The sequence below is a fragment of the Mercenaria mercenaria genome, chromosome 12 (genome assembly GCF_021730395.1).
Source record: "Mercenaria mercenaria strain notata chromosome 12, MADL_Memer_1, whole genome shotgun sequence".
NCBI lineage: Eukaryota > Metazoa > Mollusca > Bivalvia > Venerida > Veneridae > Mercenaria > Mercenaria mercenaria.
The window spans coordinates 34,870,704-34,894,871 of NC_069372.1; the positions used below are offsets into that span (position 1 = coordinate 34,870,704).

At 38.0% G+C, this 24,168-nt stretch overlaps 1 protein-coding gene across 5 annotated transcripts in view; it reads right to left on the bottom strand.

Annotated features, from left to right (window-relative positions):
* Positions 1-24,168, bottom strand: part of LOC123533219 (piwi-like protein 1) — a 90,278-nt gene that overhangs the window by 29,065 nt on the left and 37,045 nt on the right. For all 5 annotated transcript variants that reach the window (XM_053519610.1, XM_053519612.1, XM_053519614.1 and 2 more), the window contains 4 exons: positions 6,969-7,049; positions 6,028-6,255; positions 2,927-3,038; positions 1,668-1,833 (listed from right to left, as the gene is read on the bottom strand). In XM_053519610.1, coding sequence (XP_053375585.1) covers positions 1,668-1,833; positions 2,927-3,038; positions 6,028-6,255; positions 6,969-7,049 — 587 coding nt within the window. The remainder of the gene's footprint in view (positions 1-1,667; positions 1,834-2,926; positions 3,039-6,027; positions 6,256-6,968; positions 7,050-24,168) is intronic.

A 24,168-nucleotide genomic window follows, 5' to 3' on the forward strand; every position in this document is an offset into this window, starting at 1 on the left:
TCACAAGGTTCTCCTATTTTTAGACCTACTGACCTAGTTTTTGACCGCACATGACCCAGTTTCGAACTTGACCTAGATATCATCAAGGTGAACATTCTCACCAATTTTCATGAAAATCCATTGAGAAATATGGCCACTAGAGAGGTCACAAGGTTTTTCTATTTTTAGATCTACTGACCTAGTTTTTGACCCCACATGACCCAGTTTCGAACTTGACCTAGATATCATCAAGGTGAACATTCTGATCAATATTCATGAAGATCTCAGGAAAAATATGGCCTCTAGAGAGGTCACAAGGTTTTTCTATTTTTAGATCTACTGACCTAGTTTTTAACCCCACGTGACCCAGTTTCGAACTTGACCTAGACATCATCAAGATGAACATTCTGACCAATTTTCATGAAGATGCATTGAGAAATATGGCCTCTAGAGAGGTCACAAGGTTTTTCTATTTTTAGATCTACTGACCTAGTTTTTGACCCCACATGACCCAGTTTCGAACTTGACCTAGTTATCATCAAGGTAAACATTCTGACCAATATTCATGAAGATCTCATGAAAAATATGGCCTCTAGAGAGGTCACAAGGTTTTTCTATTTGTAGACCTACTGACCTAGTTTTTGACCCCACGTGACCCAGTTTTCGAACTTGACCTAGATATCATCAAGGTGAACATTCTGACCAATTTTCATGAAGATCTTGTGAAATATATGGCCTCTAGAGAGGTCACAAGGTTTTTTCTATTTTTAGACCTACTGACCTAGTTTTTGATGGCACGTGACCCAGTTTCGAACTTGACCTAGATATCATCAAGATGAACATTCTGACCAACTTTCATAAAGATCCCATGAAAAATGTGACCTCTAGAGTGGTCACAAGCAAAAGTTTACGGACGGACGCACGGACGGACGACGGACACCGCGCGATCACAAAAGCTCACCTTGTCACTTTGTGACAGGTGAGCTAAAAAGGAAAGAATTTTTTTGTGGGTGGGGGAGTGGTTAGTCGGGGAAGGGGGTGTGACGAAAGCAAGGTGGTGACCAGGTGTGGGTACACAACTTCACATGTTTATAATAAATGTTCACGGAAAAGAATGAAAGAAGTTTTATGAAATTCTACCAATTGGTTGGTTTGTTATGTACAAATCTGTAGATTTTCAAACAATTAAAGGGCAATAACTCTAAGGAAAATTGACCAATTGAAAAAAAAAATGACAGACATCATCGAAGAATGTTGATTCATATTTATTTTAAGTTTCATGAAATTCTTCCTGCTTGTTACTGAGAAATGGCTGCAGACGTGGATTTTTCATTAAATCAAGGGCAATAACTCTAAGGGAAATTGACCAATCCAAAAAAAACTTGACGGGCATCATCGCAGTATGTTGGTTCATGTTTATTTCAAGTTTCATGAAATTCTACCTGCTAGTTACTGAGAAACCGCTGCGGACGGACGCACGGACGCACGCACGGACGCACGGACGTGACGGACGGACAACGCCATTTCAATACCCCCCTCCCGATTTCATCGGCGGGGGATAATAATTAATCTGATTCTACCAGTAATATAATATTGTTTAGTCAAAACCTCAAATTACTATGTATTTCTGCTCTTTTCATAATTGTAAACTAAGGAATAAAAAAGATTAAAACATATACATGTATTACCTATAAGTCTACATAGTTCTGGCAAGAAATACAATGTATCTGCTCCTGCAGCCTGCAGGCCTGGTTCCCTTCTCTGTTGTTCGCCGCGCTCCCTGTTGCGATCTCGTCTCCTTGGCCGTGAAACAAACAATGGCTGCATGTCATCTTCCACTTCAATGCCGTAGTGCTTTGGTAAAAAACCAAATTTAAATACCAAAAGTCTGAATATAATACCCCAAACCCAAGATGCCTGTGAAATCATATTTTGTGTGCATGAAATGTTGTGGTTTGGGCCAGAATGGCTATTTCACTAGAGTATTGACTCAAATTTTTATCAAATAATAAAAGAAATAAAACAGTAAAATAATAAAATTAGTAAAGTTACATATATTTTGCAAATAACTATAATATAATTAAATCTGTAGATGTATGCGAGTGTGTGTGTTATTCAAATAAAATGTGTTTGGAATTAAAATGCTTATTTTCAGATGTAATGTCAACATTCCTTAAGTTTTAAGATGTCTAGAAAGTATCAATATTTTTACACTTTGGCTATTTGATCAAGTATTCTGACAGGAAAGCAGCTTTTATTCTCAAGTATCTCTGACACATAAGAATTTAGTTTTTAGACAGATGGTCAAACTTGAATACTATCTTTTCTCCCTTAAGTCTCCTTGGTAAAATTGATAAGGCATAAGCCATAAGGCAATTTTCCCATCCAGCTTTCTTAAGTAATTAGATTATGGTGAGACATTTTTTTTTTTGGTCAGTTTTTATATTGTTATTCTGAAATTTCCTTGGTGCTATATCAAAAATTTCATTGATTGTTATGTTCGTTAGAATACCAGACTGGACTGGACTGGACCAGACCAGACCGGACCAGACCAGACCGTACTAAATCAATATGTCTCCCCCACTACATATCTGAGAAATATTATTTCTTGTTCCTCACGTTTGATTTAGATTCACACAACCATTAAAACCATGAAAATAAAACCCCGCAAACATTAATGGTTATTACATTTTGTAAGCTATAATGTCCACATATCAACAACCCAGTGCAAGAAGAAAAATACATAAAGAGCCTCATTCATCTAATTCAAAAGTAATCTAACTACATTTACTGGAACAGGAATGAAGGTCCCTTCAATGAAATTTAAACACAATAATAGACTACTGGCAATCATAAACATGTGAAAATGCCTATTTCATGAGTAGCAAAAGTTCAAACTCAAATTTAAAGGCTCATTTCATTTTTGTAAGAGGGACATTTGACATACCTTGTTGTAGTAGTCTTTGTAGGAAATTGCTGTACCATCTCTAAGTGTGAATGTGCTTGTAGGTCGCTTGTCCCAGTCTATTGCATCTACTCTATATGTCTTGTTGTTGTAACTGCATTTGGATAAAACAGTCATGTAAATATCTTGTGAAATTATATTTTAATAGAAAAAATAAACACACACAGGATATTAACTGATAAATAAATAATTATGCTTTGTTGTTGGTCTAATGCCATTTCAAACATTCTTCATCTATGTAACACTGGTCTCTACACCTACACTGTTCATGGGATCCTAAGAGGAGAAGTTGTAGACCATTCTCAGCAAGTATCGGTAACAAGTCCCCATATAATTCAGTGAAACAATGGAAGACTTCTATCATATCCTCAAAATTTTTTATATCTAATATTGTGAATAACTTATGAATGTCTATTTTCACAAGATCAAATGAGAATTAACAAAATTCTAAGACTTTTACAATCAACACATTTTACCACTAGATCTAGTGTCAGATGGAACATTAGTAACTAATATTCACAAATGTACAGTGATCCACATTTTGACCCTATCTGGTTCTATCCAGGTGCCTGCTTGAACTTGAAAGAAAGCACAGAGGGGCACCTGGGGTCCTCCTCTACAAGCAAAACCTGAAAATATTTGCCAAGCCTAATTTCTGTCAATGCTGACTCAAAACCAAACAACAACAACTTCACAATGATGGCCTCTAAAAACAGTTGAACAAATCTGCGAGGTAAATACAAAGATGTTTCTGACTAAGTTTGGTGAAAATCTAGCATTTTAAGTCATTCATGGAAAAGTTTCTTATTTTCCTTGAAAAAACAAGAGGACCATGATGGTCCTGAATCGCTCACCGCTTCCCACATGACCCAGTTTTAAGTATGACATCATTTTTTTTTCTATTTTTAGACCTACTGACCTAGTTTTTGACAGCACGTGACCCAGTTTCGAACTTGACCTAGATATCATCAAGATGAACATTCAGACCAACTTTCATACAGATCCCATGAAAAATATGGCCTTTAGAGAGGTCACAAGGTTTTTCTATTATTTGACCTACTGACCTAGTTTTTGATGGCACGTGACCGAGTTTCGAACTTGACCTAGATATCATCAAGGTGAATGTTCTGACCAATTTTCATGAAGATCTTTTGAAATATATGGCCTCTAGAGAGGTCACAAGGTTTTTCTATTTTTAGACCTACTGACCTAGTTTTTGAAGGCACGTGACCCAGTTTCGAACATGACCTAGATATCATCAAGATGAACATTCTGACCAACTTTCATAAAGATCCCATGAAAAATGTGACCTCTAGAGTGGTCACAAGGTTTTTCTATTTTTAGACCTACTGACCTAGTTTTTGACCGCACTTAACCCAGTTTCGAACTTGACCTAGAAATCATCAAGATGAACATTCTGACCAACTTTCATGAAGATCCCATGAAAAATGTGACCTCTAGAGTGGTCACAAGGTTTTTCTATTTTTAGACCTACTGACCTAGTTTTTGAAGGCACGTGACCCAGTTTCGAACTTGACCTAGATATCATCAAGATGAACATTCTGACCAACTTTCATGAAGATCCCATGAAAAATGTGACCTCTAGAGTGGTCACAAGGTTTTTCTATTTTTAGACCTACTGACCTAGTTTTTGAAGGCACGTGACCCAGTTTCGAACTTGACCTAGATATCATCAAGATGAACATTCTGACCAACTTTCATAAAGATCCCATGAAAAATGTGACCTCTAGAGCGGTCACAAGGTTTTTCTATTTTTAGACCTACTGACCTAGTTTTTGACTGCACGTGACCCAGTTTCAAACTTGACCTAGATATCATCAAGATGAACATTCTGACCAACTTTCATGAAGATCCCATGAAAAATGTGACCTCTAGAGCGGTCACAAGGATTTTCTATTTTTAGACCTACTGACCTAGTTTTTGACCGCACGTGACCCAGTTTCGAACCTGACCTAGATATCATCAAGATGAACATTCTGACCAACTTTCATAAAGATCCCATGAAAAATGTGACCTCTAAAGTGGTCACAAGGTTTTTCTATTTTTAGACCTACTGACCTAGTTTTTGACTGCACGTGACCCAGTTTCGAACTTGACCTAGATATCATCAAGATGAACATTCTGACCAATTTTCATGAAGATCCCATGAAAAATGTGACCTCTAGAGTGGTCACAAGGTTTTTCTATTTTTAGACCTACTGACCTAGTTTTTGACCGCACATGACCCAGTTTCGAACTTGACCTAGATATCATCAAGATGAACATTCTGACCAACTTTCATGTAGATCCCATGAAAAATGTGACCTCTAGAGTGGTCACAAGGTTTTTCTATTTTTAGACCTACTGACCTAGTTTTTGACCGCACGTGACCCAGTTTCGAACTTGACCTAGATATTATCAAGATGAACATTCTGACCAACTTTCATGAAGATCCCATGAAAAATGTGACCTCTAGAGTGGTCACAAGGTTTTTCTATTTTTAGACCTACTGACCTAGTTTTTGACCGCACGTGACCCAGTTTCGAACTTGACCTCGATATCATCAAGATGAACATTCTGACCAATTTTCATGAAGATCCCATGAAAAATGTGACCTCTAGAGTGGTCACAAGGTTTTTCTATTTTTAGACCTACTGACCTAGTTTTTGACCGCACGTGACCCAGTTTCGAACTTGACCTAGATATCATCAAGATGAACATTCTGACCAACTTTCATGAAGATCCCATGAAAAATGTGACCTCTAGAGTGGTCACAAGGTTTTTCTATTTTTAGACCTACTGACCTAGTTTTTGACCGCACATGACCCAGTTTCGAACTTGACCTAGATATCATCAAGATGAACATTCTGACCAATTTTCATAAAGATCCCATGAAAAATGTGACCTCTAGAGTGGTCACAAGCAAAAAGTTTACGGACGGACGGACGGACGACGGACACTGCGCGATCACAAAAGCTCACCTTGTCACTTTGTGACAGGTGAGCTAAAAATGGACACCAAACCATCCATTTATACCTTTGGTTAAGATAAGCTAAAATCTTCTGTATGAAAAGTTATCTTACTTTGTTATTATGATGCTCCCGACAACTTTTCTTTCACAAAGTTCATAAAAATCTTGCTGCCTATGAGGATTGTTCAGATTCTCTCGGCTGACTTTTTCCTGCAGGTTATACATGAATCCTAGAGCTGTCTCCGTCTGAACAACCTTGTGTGATATATCTATATTCAGAAAAATTTGTCCAGCCTCAAACTGTAAAACTGATGTCAGGTAGCCTGGCAGAACCTTCACTCTGTAATACAATATACAGTACTAGTTAATTCTTGCCCTCTTAGTTGGTAAGTAATACAATTGTCTGATCACATGGGATAGATTCTTAAGTGACGTGTAGGATCATCATAAACTATATACATACTGCCAGAAAATTCCCAAATCTGTCTAACACTGTGAACTACTTTTCATATATAATGAGACAGACAAGAAGGACCTTACATGTCTGCCCTTGAATGACAGCTGTTTTCCCTACCTTCAGGACAGCATTAACACTCAGTTTCTCAATCCAAGCCGTCCCTCTGGTAGGGAAAACAATGTCTAACCCAGGAGGCATCCAAGATCCATATACTGTTCAGGCATCATCCATAAATAAAATCTCTTAGTGAGAAAATTATCAAAGTCACAACTTTGGGAATTCAATTATAACCACATCCAAACAGTCTATTTCAGCCCTCATCTTGCTGGACATGATTTGAGTCTGCTTTGCGACCAGTGTAGATCTTGATCAGCCTGCATGTCCATGCAGGCTGATCAAGATCTGCACTTTAGGCCATTCAGTCAGTATCTTTTTGGTAAGCACCCCACTTTACAGTCAATGGTACCTTCCAAACTGAAAGATGGACAAGTTCATTTTAGCAGGAAAAAGGTTAACTGAAGGCAAATCTGCAATTTGTTCATATTTTATATGCTAACAAGAAAACATAAAACTGGGACCATTCAGGGAAAACCTACCCATGTTCTGGTAACTCGTTTCCATTCCTCTCACTGTAATAATTCCTTCCAATCTGGACAAGGTCTACCATTTTTAGAAACCTGAAAAAAAAATCATATCTAGTAAAAGGATTTTTTTCAGATTTCAATCTGTTCTATACATCCAATGCAGCATAAACAAGAGGACTTACACAAGACTTACACAAGACAAAGCGGAAGAACATGTTAAACAAATCAGAAATTCAAGGTAAATACTTTACATTAAACCATTTCACAACATGTCTATGTCCACAATTTTCTCTAAAGCCTTCAGTAGAAATAGACAAATATCAAAAGTATATAAAATAGTATATTACAATGGTAATAATCATGTGTCCAAGATCTGTCATATTAGCCCAAAGCCATGTCTACTGTGAATTTTATTGCAAAATTTCATTTGTTTTCAGATGGAATGCTTTATAACAGATCAATCCTTAAGATGTATATAATGAAGGTACAGTGAAACTTAGTTTTTGTCAAATTTTTGAAGATAAGAAAAACTCAATCAAGCAATAATTTTCAATACCTAGTATCTGCTTTGTTTGTGTGATATCTATTCAAAATCACTTTTTTCAACTGTCTTCCAATCCAGGAAAGACATCCACTTAAGGCCTAAAAAAAATTGCTTGTTTCCAGTGACATGGCCCAAAAAAATAGGGTAGGTAGGTAGGTAAATTTTTTTTTTTTTTTTTTTTTTACAACCTAACACCATCATAGTTTCAAACAGGGAGATGATAAACCTTGTAAACATGCATCCTATTGTTATGTTTGATTGACACCTGAAAGTACAATGCCTTTGATGATGTTTTAGCAATATAAAATGCCATTTGATTGTGTATTTTAATATTACGAAATAAATGCTTGATTTACATGTTTGCGTTTTGTTGTTTTTTGTTGTTGTTTTTTTCATTTCCAGGTTAGCCCGTCCGATTAGCTCAGTAGGTAGAGCAGTCGATCTACGGATTGAGTGGTCATAAGATCGTTGTGTCCTATATCATTCATTCTCCGCCGCTAATTCATGTGGAGAAGTTGGCAATTACTTGCGGAGAACAGGGTTTATGTTTAATTAAACATGAAACTTGAATGAAATACTGCTGTGGATTCTCTCATCACCCCCTACCCCAATCTAAAATTCTGGATTAACTGGAAATGCCAGACAATGGAGTTTTGACTGGTATGCCCAAATTGTGAATTAATAAAGCTACAAGTGGTTGTTTAAGGTCTTACTACTACAAATCCCATCTAAAAACTGACTTTTCATGACTCTGCAGGCCTCGACCTTGACTTTTTTCAGCAGGTCTGCCAACAGCTAAAATCTAGTAGACAGTGTGTCGGTTATTTTGGCATCTGAAGCGGAGATCAAAGCTGTATAGTTGCCCGAGAAAAAAAGTTTTTTCTTTAATCTTTTAAAAGCGAATGTGCAATATCCCGAATAAACTGACATGTAAATATGTCAAACCGTGAACGATGATAGTGGATATCCTACCTCTATGACCCATTTGCCCTCAAGAAATTTACATTATTGTTCGAGAAGAATATCTAACAAAGTGTTGTGTCAAAAAACACATGTACAAAGAATCATTTAAAATTATTAAAAACCGCAACAACATCATACTGCTTTATTTTAAAACCACATTTCTATTTACGTACACGAGGTCAGGTAACCTATTCTGCCGCGCTAACAGAAATCTGTTTGCCGAAAATCGTTTTACTCCATGTATTTAAATTGCTGCCCCCTTTTCATTATTGAAGATCTTTTGTGTTTTTTGTACTTTCTGGTCAAAAGTCTGAATTTTATTACCATAGTATGTACCGTTTATTTACTTTAAGAAAGAAATAAATAATCAAGATCACGCTGTTTGAAATTTTACAAAACATTCAGGGCTTGAGCTAGGGAGCCACTTGAGCGAAATAGTTGCTTTGTAGCTCCCCACTTCGCTCTAATCTAACATCAAAGCGAAATTCCAGTCGCCCGATTTTTTTTATCCACACTCCTCCAACTATCCGCTATCGGCCTGTTGACACTTGACTGGAATACACGGTAGCATAATTTAGGCTCCACCAACTTCAGATTACGGAGAAGTGCGAAGGTGACACTTTGTCTTGTTTTGTAAACTGACTGTTGATAAACAAAGCAGTAGGGATTTATATTTCATAAGCTTACACATTCTTTTTTGACCGTTAGAAAGTATCTTACCGTGTTTGGCTCCAGTATTTTCCTGATATCCACTTAAGTTTACTCGTGTTTTTCAAAGGAAGTGTCTAGGGGTACGGATCCGTACCTCTAGAAAAGCCTGTTAGGGGTTTTCTAGGGGGACAGACCTCCTTTTTCTAGATATGTAGGGTTATATGCATCTTAAATTTTGTTGAAAATGAAATAAAAAATAAGACTTAACCAGTGTTCACTTAAAACTTGGATCTAAATGGTTTACAGATACAGTGAAACACCGCTCGCTCGAGGTCGCAAGGGGATGAGCAAAATGCTCGAGTTATCCATGGTTTCGAGCGACCCAAACATTGACAAACATACGAAGAAAATTGAAATTTGTTTTACCAATTGTCATCGAGATCATTTGCAGGGGAGAGGGATAACGACAACAGGCCGCGCATGGTTGCAAAATGCGCATGTGTCAATTGGTTACTTTTTATAGATGTCGGAAATTCCAACATTTATACATATCATTTAAGTTCCATATTGTGACGTATCCTACTGTACAATATGACTTAGTAGGGTTGTCAACGTAACATACAACAAAATGATTATTAGCCTGATTTGTCTCTTTTTTTCCGTTTATGTGGCCTTGAAAACTATCAAGTAGACACGTCTGCGGATGAAATAACGATGTAGTAGTTTCATTTAACTGGAACTGGTTAGTGCAATTTGAATTCGTGTATTTTTTCTTATATACATAGGTTACACTTACACCATGTAACTGCAACGTTTAATGCAATTTTGTTCAAAATAATTAATTACCTTGAAATAGAAAGTTTTGAAGTATGGTTCAAAATATTTAATTCATGTAAAGCAAGTAGACAAACATACAAATAAACAAAAATCGCCAGCAGAACATTTAAAATAATGTTTCTAATAAAACATATGCAACAAAACTCCCTGTAACTTAGTGTTTCCTTTTGTAGACATCATTGCTTTCAAGTTAAAATTGTTAGTTAGACATGCACTTCAATGGAAGCAAAACAGCATGTATTTCCTGAACCAAATTATGATGTTTATTTGATTAAAATTCTAATCTTACATATCTCTTTTAAAGTTATTTTAGCCTTTAAATTCACAGTCATTGCCCTTATGATAACTAACGAGAAAAAATGAATGCCGTTCTCTAAAATTCAAACTATGTTTGAAGTGGATAAAATGTGTAAGGGACCGGGTAGCTCTGTCAAAAGAGTTCGTCCAGTAAGCGAAAGGCCCTGGGTTCGAGTCCTGGTTATGCTGTACAGTTTTCTCACCCAGTGACATATCCCTCATAGAGCAGCCTATAAGTCATTTACGAGGCAAAAAATACGGTATCGTAAGTTTACTTTTGTGGCAACATACATTGAAATGGCTGCTTCAATATTTGACATATATATGAAGATAAGGTATCACAATTCTTTCTACGGCACGCACCGTTTGAAATATTAATGTTATATCGAATGGTATACACAAAAGTTAACTGTGCAGAATTTGATCAGATTTGCATCATTTTTCTTTCTACAAACGTTATTTGTACTGTTTTGAAATTACTTTAGCCATGCACCCACTGTTGTTATGGTCAGAGCAAGATCTGTATCATAAATACTGATAAATAGGCTCCAACTGATGTCATGGTCCGGCAACAACAGCTAAAGTAGGTCTGTACAAGCACTATAGATAACCAGGCCCCAACTGTTGTCATGGTTGTGTAACAACAGATAGAGCATGATGTGTATAAGTACTATAGATAACAAGGCCTCAGCTGTTGTCATGGTTGTGTAACAACAGATAGAGCATGGTGTGTATAAGTACTATAGATAACAAGGCCTCAACTGTTGTCATGGTTGTGTAACAAAGCCTAGAGCATGGTCTGTATTAGTACTATAGATACCAATGACCAAACGTTTCTTATGGTTGTGTTACAACAGCTAGAGCATGGTCTGTATCTGTACAATAGATAAACCTGCTCCGGCTGTTGTCTTTGACCGGTATGGTTTGTATCAGTATTATAGATAACAAGGCTCCAACTGTTGTCATGGTTGTGTACAACAGCTAGAGCATGATCTGTAACTGTACTAAATATAACCAGGTCTCAACTGCTTTCATGATTGTGTTACATCAGCTGGAACATTGTGTGTATCAGTACTTTAGATAACCATGCCCAAACTTCTGTCATGGTTGTGTTACAGCAGCTACACCATGGTCTGCATCAGTACTTTAGATAGCCAGACCCCAATTATTGTCATGGTTGTGTTACAACAGGTACAGCATGGTCTACATCATTACTTTAGATAACCAGACTCCAACTGTTGTCATGGTTGTGTTACAAAAGCTACAGCATGGTCTGTATCAGTACTATAGATAATCAGACCCCAACTGTTGTCATGATTGTGTAACAACAGTTAGGGCATGGTCTGTAGCAGTACTATATGTAAACAGGCTCTGACTGTGGCCATTGTCCGGTAACAATAGCCGGAGAATAATCTGTATTAGTACTAACGATAACCTGGCCCCAACTTTTCTCATGGTTGTGTTACAACAGCAAGAGCATGGTCTGTATCATTACAATAGATAAACCTGCTACGACTGTTGTCATTGTCCGGTAGCAACAGCTAGAGCATAGTCTATATCATTACAATAGATACACATGCTGCGGCTGTTGTCATTGACCGGTAACAACAGCTGGAGCATGCTCTGTATCAGTGCTATAGATAACCAGACCCCAAATGTGGTCATTGTTGTGTTACAACAGCTGGAGTATGGAATAAATCAGTACAATAGATAAACATGCCCCGGTTGTTGTCATGGTCCGGTAGCAACAGCTAGAGCATGGTCTGTATCAGTGCAAAAGATAAAATGCTCCGGCTGTTGTCATGGTCCGGTAACAACAGATGGAGCATGGTCTGTATTATAACTATAAATACACAGGCCCCAACTGTTGTCATGGTTGTGTAACAACACCTGGAGCATGGTCTGTATTAGGACTATAGATGAACATGCTCCGGCTGTTGTCATGGTCCGGTAACAACAGCTACAGCATGGTCTGTATCGGTAATGTAACAAGGCCCCAACAATTCTCATGGTTATGTAACAACAGCTAGAGCATGGTCTGTATTAGTACTATAGATACCAACGACCCAACTTTTCTCATGGTTGTGTTACAACAGCTAGGGCATGGTCTGTATCAGTACAATAGATAAACCTGCTCAGGCTGTTGTCATTGTCCGGTAGCAATAGCTAGAGCATAGTCTATATCATTCCAATAGATAAATATGCTTCGGCTGTTGTCATTGACCGGTAACAACAGCTAGAGCATGGTCTGTATCAGTACTAAATATAAACAGGTACATGTTGTCATGGTTGTGTTACAACAGCTGCAGCATTGCCTGCATCAGTACTATAGATAACCAAACCCCAACTGTTGTCATGGTTGGGTAACAACAGTTAGAGCATGTTCTGTATAAGTACTATGGGTAAACATGCTCTGACTGTGGACATGGTCTGCTACCAACAGCTGGAGCATAATCTGTATCAGTACTAATGATAACCTGGCCATAACTGATGTCATGGTTGTGTAAGAACAGGTAGAGCATGGTCTGTATTAGCACTATAGATTAATAGGCCCCAACAAAAGGTTGCGTTAAAACAGCTGGAGCATGATATGTATCAGTACTATACATAAACATGCTCCGGCTGTGGTTATGATCCGGAAACAACAGCTGGAGCATGGTCTGTATCAGTACTATAGATGAACATGCTCCGGCTGTTGTCATGGTCCGGAAACAACAGCTGGAGCATGGTCTATATCAGTGCAAAAGATAAAATGCTCCGGCTGTTGTCATGGATCAGTAATAACAGATGGAGCATGGTCTGTATTAGTACTATAGATAAACAGGCACCAACTGTTGTCAAGGTTGTGCAACAACAGCTGGAGCATGGTCTGTATAAGTACTATAGATGAACATGCTCCGGCTGTTATCATGGTCAGGTTACAACAGCTACAGCATGGTCTGTATCAGTAATGTAGATAACAAGGCCCAAACTATTCTCATGGTTGTGTGACTACACCTAGAGCAGGATCTGTATCTGTACTAAATAATACCAGGCCCAAATGCTTTCATGGCTGTGTTACATTAGCTGGAGTATTGTCTGTATCAGTACTTTAGATAACCATGCCCAAACGTTTGTCATGGTTGTGTTACAACAGCTACATCATGGTCTGCACCAGTACTTTTGATAGCCAGACCCCAATTATTGTCATGGTTGTGTTACAACAGGTACAGCATGGTCTGCATCAATACTTTAGATAACCAGACCCCAACTGTTGTCATGGTTGTGTTACAAAAGCTACAGCATGAACTGTATCAGTACTATAGATAATCAGATACCAAATGTTGTCATGATTGTGTAACAACAGTTAGGGCATGGTCTGTAGCAGTACTATAGGTAAACAGGCTCTGACTGTGGCCATGGTACGGTAACTATAGCCGGAGAATAATCTGTATTAGTACTAACGATAACCTGGCCCAAACTGTTGTCATGGTTGTGTTACAACAGCTAAAGCATGGTCTGTATTAGTACTATAGATAAACAGGCTACGGCTGTTGTCATGGTCAGCCAACAACAGCTTCAGCATGGTCTGCATCAGTTCTGTAGATGACCAAGTCCCAACTATTCTCATAGTTGTGTAACAACAACTAGAGCATGGTCTGTATTAGTACTACAGATATCCAGGACCCAGCTATTGTCATGGTTGTGTTACAACAGCTAGAGCATGGCCTGTATCAGTACAATATATAAACATGCTCCGGCTGTTGGTCCGGTAGCAGCAGCTAGAACATGGCCCATATCAGTGCAAAAGATAAAATGCTCCGGCTGTTGTCATTGACCGGTAACAACAGATGGAGCATGGTCTGTATTAATATTATAAATATACAGGCCCCAACTGTTGTCATGGTTGTGTAACAACACCTGGAGCATGGTCTGTATTAGTACTATAGATGAACATGCTCCGGCTGTTGTCATGGTCCGGTAACAACAGCTACAGCATGGTCTGTATCAGTATTATAGATAATCAGACCCCAACTGTTGTCATGATTGTGTAACAACAGTTAGGGCATGGTCTGTAACAGTAATATATGTAAACAGGCTCTGACTGTGGCCATGGTCCGGTAACAATAGCCGGAGAATAATCTGTATTATTACTAACAATAACCTGGCCCCAACTGTTGTCATGGTTGTGTTACAACAGCTAGAACATGGTCTGTATCAGTACTATAGATAACAAGGCCCCAACTGTTTTCATGGTTGTGTACAACAGCAAGAGCATGGTCTGTATCAGTACAATAGATAAACCTGCTCCGGTTGTTCTTATTGTCCGATAGCAACAGTTAGAGCATAGTCTATATCATTACAATAGATAAATATGCTGCGGCTGTTGTCATTTACCGGTAACAACAGCTACAGCATGGTCTAATCAGTACTAAATATAACCAGGCCCCAGCTGTTTTCATGGTTGTGTTACAGCAGCTGGAGTATGGTATCAATCAGTACTATGGTTAACAAGAGCACCGCCTTGCGGGTGCTGACGCCCATCTGATTTTTTTTGTGTAATAGAAATATTGTCCTACCCATGATTTTCTAAGTCTAAAAAGGGCCATCATTCTTGCAAAAAGCAGGATAGAGTTATGTTTCTTGATGTACAGTGTCCACTTATGATGGTGAAAAACTGTTGCAAGTTTTAAAGCAATAGCTTTAATAGTTTATGAGAAAAGTTGACTTAAACATAATACTCAACCAAGAAAATGATTTTCTAAGTCCAAAAGGGGCAATAATTATTGCAAAAAGCAGGATGGAGTTATGTTGCTTGCTGTACAGGGTCAGCTTATGATGGTGAACAAGTGTTGCAAGTTTCAAAGCAATAGCTTTGATAGTTTAAGAGAAAAAGTTGACCTAAACATAAAACTTAACCAAGAAATCTGATATTTTCTAAGTCAAAAAGGGGCCATAAATCTTGCAAAAAGCAGGACGGAGTTATGTTTCTTGCTATACAGGGTCAACTTATGATGGTAAACAAGTGTTGCAAGTTTTAAAGCAATAGCTTTGATAGTTTAGGATAAAAGCTGACCTAAACATAAAACTTAACCAAGAAAACTGATTTTCTAAGTCCAAAAGGGGCAATAAATCTTGCAAAAAGCAAGATGGAGTTATGATTCTTGACGTACAGGGTCTGCTTATGATGGTGAACAAGTATTCCAAGTTTCAAAGCAATAGCTTTGATAGTTTAGGAGAAAAGTTGACCTAAACATAAAACTTAACCAAGAAATCTGATATTTTCTAAGTACAAAAGGGGCCATAAATCTTGCAAAAAGCAAGATGGAGTTATGTTTCTTGCTATACAGGGTCAGCTTATGATGGTGAACAAGTATTCCAAGTTTCAAAGCAATAGCTTTGATAGTTTAGGAGAAAAGCTGACCTAAACATAAAACTTAACCAGGCAACGCCGACGCAGACGCCGACGCCGACGCCGACGCCGACAACCGCTCAAGTGATGACAATAACTCATCATTTTTTTTCAAAAAATCAGATGAGCTAAAAATGCTCCAGCTGTTGTCATGATTCGGTTACAACAGAAAGAGCATGGTTTGTATCAGTACTATACAATGTAGAAAACAAGGACCAAACTGTTGTCATGGTTGTGTTACAACAGCTAAAGAATGATTTGTATCTGTACTAAATAAAACCAGGCCCCAACTGCTTTCATGGTTGTGTTATAACAGCTGGGGCATTGTCTGTATCAGTACTTTAGATAAATATGCCCAAACTTTTGTTATGGTTGTTTTTGCAACAGCTACATCATGGTCTGTATCAGTACTTTAGATACCCTGGCCCCAGCTGTTGTCATGGTTGTTTTAAAACAGCTGGAGCATGTTCTGTATCAGTACTTTAGATAACAAGGCCCCAACTATTGCCATGGTTGTGCGACAACCGCTATAGAATGGTCTGTATCATTACTCTAGATACCAGGCCCCAACTGTTGTCATGGTTGTGTTACAACAGCTGCAGCATTGTCTGTATTAGTACTATAGATAACCAGACTCCAACTGTTGGCATGGTTGGGTAACAACAGTTAGAGCATGTTCTGGTACCAAGAGACGGAGCATAATCTGTATCAGTACTAATGATAACCTGGCCCTAACTGATGTTATGGTTGTGTAACAACAGCTAGCGCATTGTTTGTACCAGCACTATAGATAACAAGGCCCCAACTGTTGTCATGGTTGTGCTACAACAGGTGGAGCATGTTCTGCATCACTACTTTAGATATCAAGGCCCCAACGGTTGTCATGGTTGTATAACAACAGTAAGAGCATGATCGATGTGGGTTCGAGCCTAACGTAGGGCGTTGAATTCTTCATGTGAGGAAGCCATCAAGCTGGCTTACGGAAGGTCGGCGGTTCTACCCAGGTCCCCGCTTGTGATGAAATTATGCACGGAGGGTCACCTTGGGTCTTCCTCCACCATCAAAGCTGGAAAGTCGCCATATGACCTATAATTGTGTCGGTACGACGTTAAACCCAACAAAATAAGTAAAATAAAGTAAGAGCATGATCTGTATCCGTACTATAGGTTATAGGTTTCAAACCATGACAACAGTTGGGGCATGATTATCTATAGTACTCATATTTACCTTGATCCAGCAGTTGTTATCGAACCACAACAACAGCCATAACATATTCATCTGTAATACTGATATAAACTATGCTCTTCCTGTTGTTACCAAACCATGACAACAGTTAGGGCATGGTTATCTATATCTATATAACTCATATATACCGTACTCAATCTTTCGCTACCGAACCACCACTACAGTTGGGTCATGTTTAACTATAGTACTGATAAATACTACTCTCTTCCTATAGTACTCATATATCATGTTACAGTTGCTGCTACCGAACCATAACTACAGCACGGCTGTTGTTATCAAACCACGAAAAGAGTCAGTGCATGGTTATTTATATTACTCTTGTATTCCATGTTCCAGCTGTTGCTACTGGTGGTCATGGTAAACTATAGTACTGATATATACAATGCTGTTGTCATCAAACTTGTTTTCAATAGAACTCATATATATCGAACCACAACAACAGCCAGAACATATTCATCTGTAATACTGATATAAACCATGCTCTTCCTGTTGTTACCAAACCATGACAACAGTTAGGGCATGTTTATCTATAGTACTCATATTCATCGTGATCCAGCAGTTGGTATCGAACCACATCGACAGCCAGAACATGGTCATCTGTAATACTGATATATACCATGCTCTACCTGTTGATACCAAACCATGACAACACTTAGGGCATGGTTATCTATAGTAGACATATTTATTATGCTCTCACTGTTATTGAACAACAACAACAGTTAGAAAATGGTTCTCTGTAATACTGATATATACCATGCTTTTCCTGTTGTTACCAAACCATGACAACAGTTGGGGCATGGTTATCTATAGTACACATATTTACTATGCTCCAACTGTTATCGAACCACAACAACAGTCAGAACATGGTCATCTGTAATACTGATATATACCATGCTCTACCTGTTGTTACCAAACCATGACAACAGTTGGGGCATGGTTATCTATAGTGCTACTATTTACCATGCTCCCACTGTTGTTAATGAACCACAAAAACAGCCAGAACATGGTTATCTGTAATACTGATATATACCATGCTCTACCTGTTGTTACCAAACCATGACAACAGTTGGGGCATGTTTATCTATAGTACACATATTTACTATGCTCCCACTGTTATCGAACCACAACAACAGTCAGAACATGGTTATCTGTAATACTGATATATACCATGCTTTTCCTGTTGTTATCAAACCATGACAACAGTTGGGGCATGGTTATCTATAATACTACTATTTACCATGCTCCCACTGTTGTTACTGAACCACAGAAACAGTCAGAACATGGTCATCTGTAATACTGATATATACCATGCTCTTCCTGTTGTTACCAAACCATGACAACAGTTGGAGCATGGTCATCTACAGTACTCATATTTTCCAGGCTCCCACTGTTGTTACTGAACCACAGAAACAGTCAGAACATGGTCATCTGTAATACTGATATATACCATGCTTTTCCTGTTGTTACCAAACCATGACAACAGTTGGGGCGTGGTTATCTATAGTACACATATTTACTATGCTCCCACTGTTATCGAACCACAACAACAGTCACAACATGGTCATCTGTAATACTGATATATACCATGCTCTTCCTGTTGTTACCAAACCATGACAACAGTTGGAGCATGGTCATCTATAGTACTCATATTTTCCAGGCTCCCACTGTTGTTACTGAACCACAGAAACAGTCAGAACATGGTCATCTGTAATACTGATATATACCATGCTTTTCCTGTTGTTACCAAACCATGACAACAGTTGGGGCATGGTTATCTATAGTACACATATTTACTATGCTCCCACTGTTATCGAACCACAAAAACAGTCAGAACATGGTCATCTGTAATACTGATATATACCATGCTTTTCCTGTTGTTACCAAACCATGACAACAGTTGGGGCATGGTTATCTATAATACTACTATTTACCATGCTCCCACTGTTCTACTGAACCACAACAACAGTCAGAACATGGTCATCTGTAATACTGATATATACCATGCTCTACCTGTTGTTACCAAACCATGACAACAGTTGGGGCATGGTTATCTATAGTGCTACTATTTACCATGCTCCCACTGTTGTTACTGAACCACAGAAACAGCCAGAACATGGTTATCTGTAATACTGATATATACCATGCTCTACCTGTTGTTACCAAGCCATGGCAACAGTTGGGGCATGGTTATCTATAGTACACATATTTACTATGCTCCCACTGTTATCGAACCACAACAACAGTCAGAACATGGTCATCTGAAATACTGATATATACCATGCTTTCCCTGTTGTTACCAAACCATGACAACAGTTGGGGCATGGTTATCTATAGTGCTACTATTTACCATGCTCCCACTGTTGTTACTGAACCACAACAACAGCCAGAATATGGTTATCTGTAATACTGATATATACCATGCTCTACCTGTTGTTACCAAACCATGACAACAGTTGGGGCGTGGTTCTCTATAGTGCTACTATTTACCATGCTCCCACTGTTGTTACTGAACCACAAAAACAGCCAAAACATGGTTATCTGTAATACTGATATATACCATGCTCTACCTGTTGTTACCAAACCATGACAACAGTTGGGGCATGGTTATCTATAATACTACTATTTACCATGCTCCCACTGTTGTTACTGAACCACAACAACAGTCAGAACATGGTCATCTGAAATACTGATATATACCATGCTTTCCCTGTTGTTACCAAACCATGACAACAGTTGGGGCATGGTTATCTATAGTGCTACAATTTACCATGCTCCCACTGTTGTTACTGAACCACAAAAAACAGCCAGAACAGGGTTATCTGTAATACTGATATATACCATGCTCTACCTGTTGTTACCAAGCCATGGCAACAGTTGGGGCATGGTTATCTATAGTACTCATATTTACCATCATCCAGCAGTTGTTATCGAACCACAACAACAGCCAGAACATGGTCAACATGTGTACCATGTTTCGTCTGTTGCTTCTGGCGGATTATGTACAGCTGTTGTATCATGGTTAACTCTAGTACTGATATACACCATATTCCAGCTGTACTTAAGCAAACAGCGACAACAATTCGAACATGTTTATCTATAGTACCCATACATCACAGCCCCAGAGCTACGCATTTGCATAGTAGGCCCACAACAAAAAGAAGCTGTAATGGAAAAATATTTCAGACGGGTTCAAACCAACTCAACTGTCATGGCATATTTATCTAAAATACTCATACAGTGCAACCCCTGTAGAGCAACACCCTTTCGGAGATACAAATATTGACTGTTGTGTAGAGGTTGTTGTTCTGGAGAGGTATATTTGATAGTATAATTCTGCTTAGGGAAATTTTGATGATGATGTTATATAGACGTTTTTCTTAAGAGAGGGCCGCTGTGGTGAGGTTGTACTGTATATTTTATGCACCACCTGGGGCATTGTAAACTATAATATTGGTATATACCATGTTTCAGCTGTTGTTACCGAATCATTACTACAGTTTGGAAATGGATATAAATTCTTTTGGTAATTACCATTCTCCAGCTGGGTTTACGGGACAACAGTCTGAACATGGATATATAATATATAAACCATGCTCCAGTCGCAAAAGCAACAATTGGTACAGTACTAACTATAGTACATGTACTGTTATGTGCAAACTCTAGCTGTTGTAACCTAACCACGGCAAAAGTCAATGTATGGTTATCTAAGATACTCAGATAAACCATGCTCCAGCTGTTATTACCGTGAATAACTATACTAATGATACATACCATGCTACAGTTGGTGTTAACTAAGCTGGGCTTCTAATTTTGCTATCGAACAATAGCAACATTTGGGAAATTGTTAACTACAATGCATGTACAGATATATGCTGTTGTTATCAAATCAGGACAAGAGTTGGTGCATGATTATTTATATTACTCATGTATACCATGTTCCAGCGGTTGCTACTGGAGCATTACAACTGTTAGGTCATGGTTAACTATAGTACTCAAATATACCGCGCTCCCGCTGTTGCTACCAAACCACGACAACGGCTAAAACATGGTTAACAATAGTACTGATATATACTATGCTCCAGCTGTTGTTATCAAACCATGACAACAGTTGGGGCATGGTTATCTATAGTACTCATAGCTCAAGCTGTTGCTAGCTATCACTACAGCAGGGTCATGGTTAACTTTAGTACTGATATATACAATGCTCCAGCTGTTGTTACCAAACAATGACAACAGTTAGGGCATGTTTATCTATAGTACTCATATATACCGTGTTCAGTCTTGTTTCCGAAAATGAGGAAGAAGTAAAATATTCAAGTCGTCAATGACGTTTTTTGCTGCCTCAATAGACACAAATAAACCGTGATAAAAGTCATTCTTCATAATGAACTCCTCTTCCGATTCAATGATGTTAATTGAAAACAGAAAACGGGCTAGTTATCTAAAAATATACTTTTACTTGGGATGGCTATTTTTAGATGGCTATTTTTACACGATATTTGCACATGCGCATAACAATACCATGCGCGGCCTGTTGTCGTTATCCCTCTCCCCATTTGCAGAGGAAACGGTGATGCGTAATCATAACACACTCGTGACGTTTTCACAAAAACATATTGCAAAGTAACGTTATTTATGATAGATCGTAAAAGGCACATGTGAAGAAACAGCTAAGACATTTTATTTTCATGTTTTTTGGGTTTTTTTATTTTAAATACTGTAATCGAATTCGCAATTTTCTTCTCCAGATTAAGATCTCATAATTATTGTCTCAATTTTATGAAAAGGCTATCTTATTTCCTTTATCTGCGTGCAAACAACTGTTGATTAAAATATTAAGACCTCATAATTATCTCCTCGATCCCGCAGAAAAAAGTAATAATTAATAACAATTTTGATCAGTTAAATTTTTCTTCCACCTTTCTTCAATAATTAATCTCATTATCAGGTCAAATATACCGACAAACATACATTTAAGTTAGTCGGGGAATAGACCATGCAATTCTCACGGCGTGCGAAAATTTTAAATTAACCGATACATTCTGACCGCCGAAGGTGTGAAAAATTTTGACACCTCTGCTCGAGTTTGCCATAAGCAACAAAGAGCAAATTAATACACAGGGACCAGGTGTCATGCTCGAGCGATCGAGTTATCGATGCTCGACCCAGCCATGGTAATTTCACATAGAAAATAGAAGGAAATCGGCCGGGACCACATGAATTGCTCGAGCGAGCCCGGGTGCTCGAGTCATCGATGCTCGAGCGAGCGGAGTTTCACTGTACAAGCGTTCACCCAATTGTTTACCTTCTCTTTCAAAACCTAAATAACCGAGAACTCCAAATGAATACAATTTTTAGTGCCGATAAGTTTGTTGTAAAATAAACTACTGATAACAGATAAATGAGTGCTTGTTACCCTTAAATGAATTCTATTTGAGATTCAGCAGAAAAAAAATAAATTAAGCATAATAATATGCACCTATTTATTTTGTTATTTAACAAGATATAATGATAATCGGCGCGGAACCGATTAACCGACATTATCCGATTCACAGGGTTTGACCACAGGCACCAGTATCGGACCTGGGACAAAGAATATGGCCTTGTTTTCATCCTTAATGAGTTCAAAATGAAAAATATGTAATGAAATATGAGCCCCTACAAATGATACATACGTCTACTGAAGGCCAGAAACTCGAGAATCGAGCCTGCGAGCAATGGGTTCACTTCCCGGGCCGTTGTGAAATAAATTATCTAGACATTTGAACAAACTACCCATCACTATTTCACATGTATATTTAGCTACAAAATGAGACCGACCCCAAGTCTCTAGCCCTCCCCGTTCATGAAATATCTATCAGAAAACGAGTGACTTTCTGCAGCAAGTTCCAGGTAGATAGAAATGTGGCACAATGAAACGGTACGAAATCACGGACTAAAAGATGCTTGTCAGCCTAGCAAGGGTCAAATTCATTTGCCATTAATAACAAGTATTACTAAATATGTAAATCATGGCCACTCACCACCGTCAGTAGCATCTACTATACGTGATATTTACTTTTTGGTTGCGGGTTTATCCCGCTACCAAAGTTAAGTGTATTTCTGACAATCATGTAGCATCTTTATTTGATTCCAAATCACATCCAAAAGAATTTGTTCATGTGCTACACAAAGTAGTCCCATTCATGAACAATGCGGATGAATTATCAATGATCAAGCAGTTCTTATTCATCCTCTATCCATTCACACTGGCCATTTAGATTATATAAGATCTGTCAATGATTAGGTATTCCAGCCCATGGTTACATCACTGACTTCCAGTTGTTTATGTAAGGTCAGGCAGAGTTTATTAGGGCTGTCATCGATAGAAACGATATCGATGTATCAACGATATTTTTTTGTCGATCGATTATAGATTCCCATTTTCAAAAATCGATATTTTACAGAGAGAAAAAACTACCCAAAGAAACACTCAGACCCTAAAAAACAACTAAAGTTCACAAAGTTGTAAATTTGGATAAATGCGCCAAAAAGGAGTGAAGGCAAAATAAAAATGAATGATGTTATTAATTTTTATGTATTTCTTTTATTTCATAAATACAAATACAATACAATCAAACAGAAATATGGAAAGTAGGCAATAAAACTTAAAATAGCATTTACAGGAAGGTATATAGTATGCATATGAACAAATAGGTCATTAATCTAACGTAATAATCAATATATCGATGTATCGTCGATATTTGTCTTCTGATATATCAGTATCGTCGATACGACTAAGACCGAATCAATGACAGCCCTAGAGTTTATCTTAGATATGAGGCACATTAGCATTTGTTTCTTATACATGTATATTTATAGATCGGCATTTAAAGTGAAAATAACTCTAGCAAAACCCGCAACCACCAGACATCTCAAGGGTTTGATTTATTTTTCCGTCGGTCTTTCAATTGTATTCACCGCCATTGAAACCGATACGATAATATCAGAGTAATTTTGCACGAAACGTTGCGATTCTGTCGGAGGTGTGTCGCTATTGGCCAATCAGAAATTGCGTTTAAAAATACCTAATGAATTTTGTTCAATGGCGTAGCATTCAGTTGAAAGACCGTGGAAAAATTTGAAACGCCAATATCGCATGTTTGAGATGCAACTGACGATTGTGAGTGGCCCTAGTTTATGTATTTATTTATACTATTTAGTATTTTTTATTGAATTTGAGCCGTACTCGGCGGACAACCATACTTTACTCTATGTTTACGTACCGATTCTTTGTGCCGCAT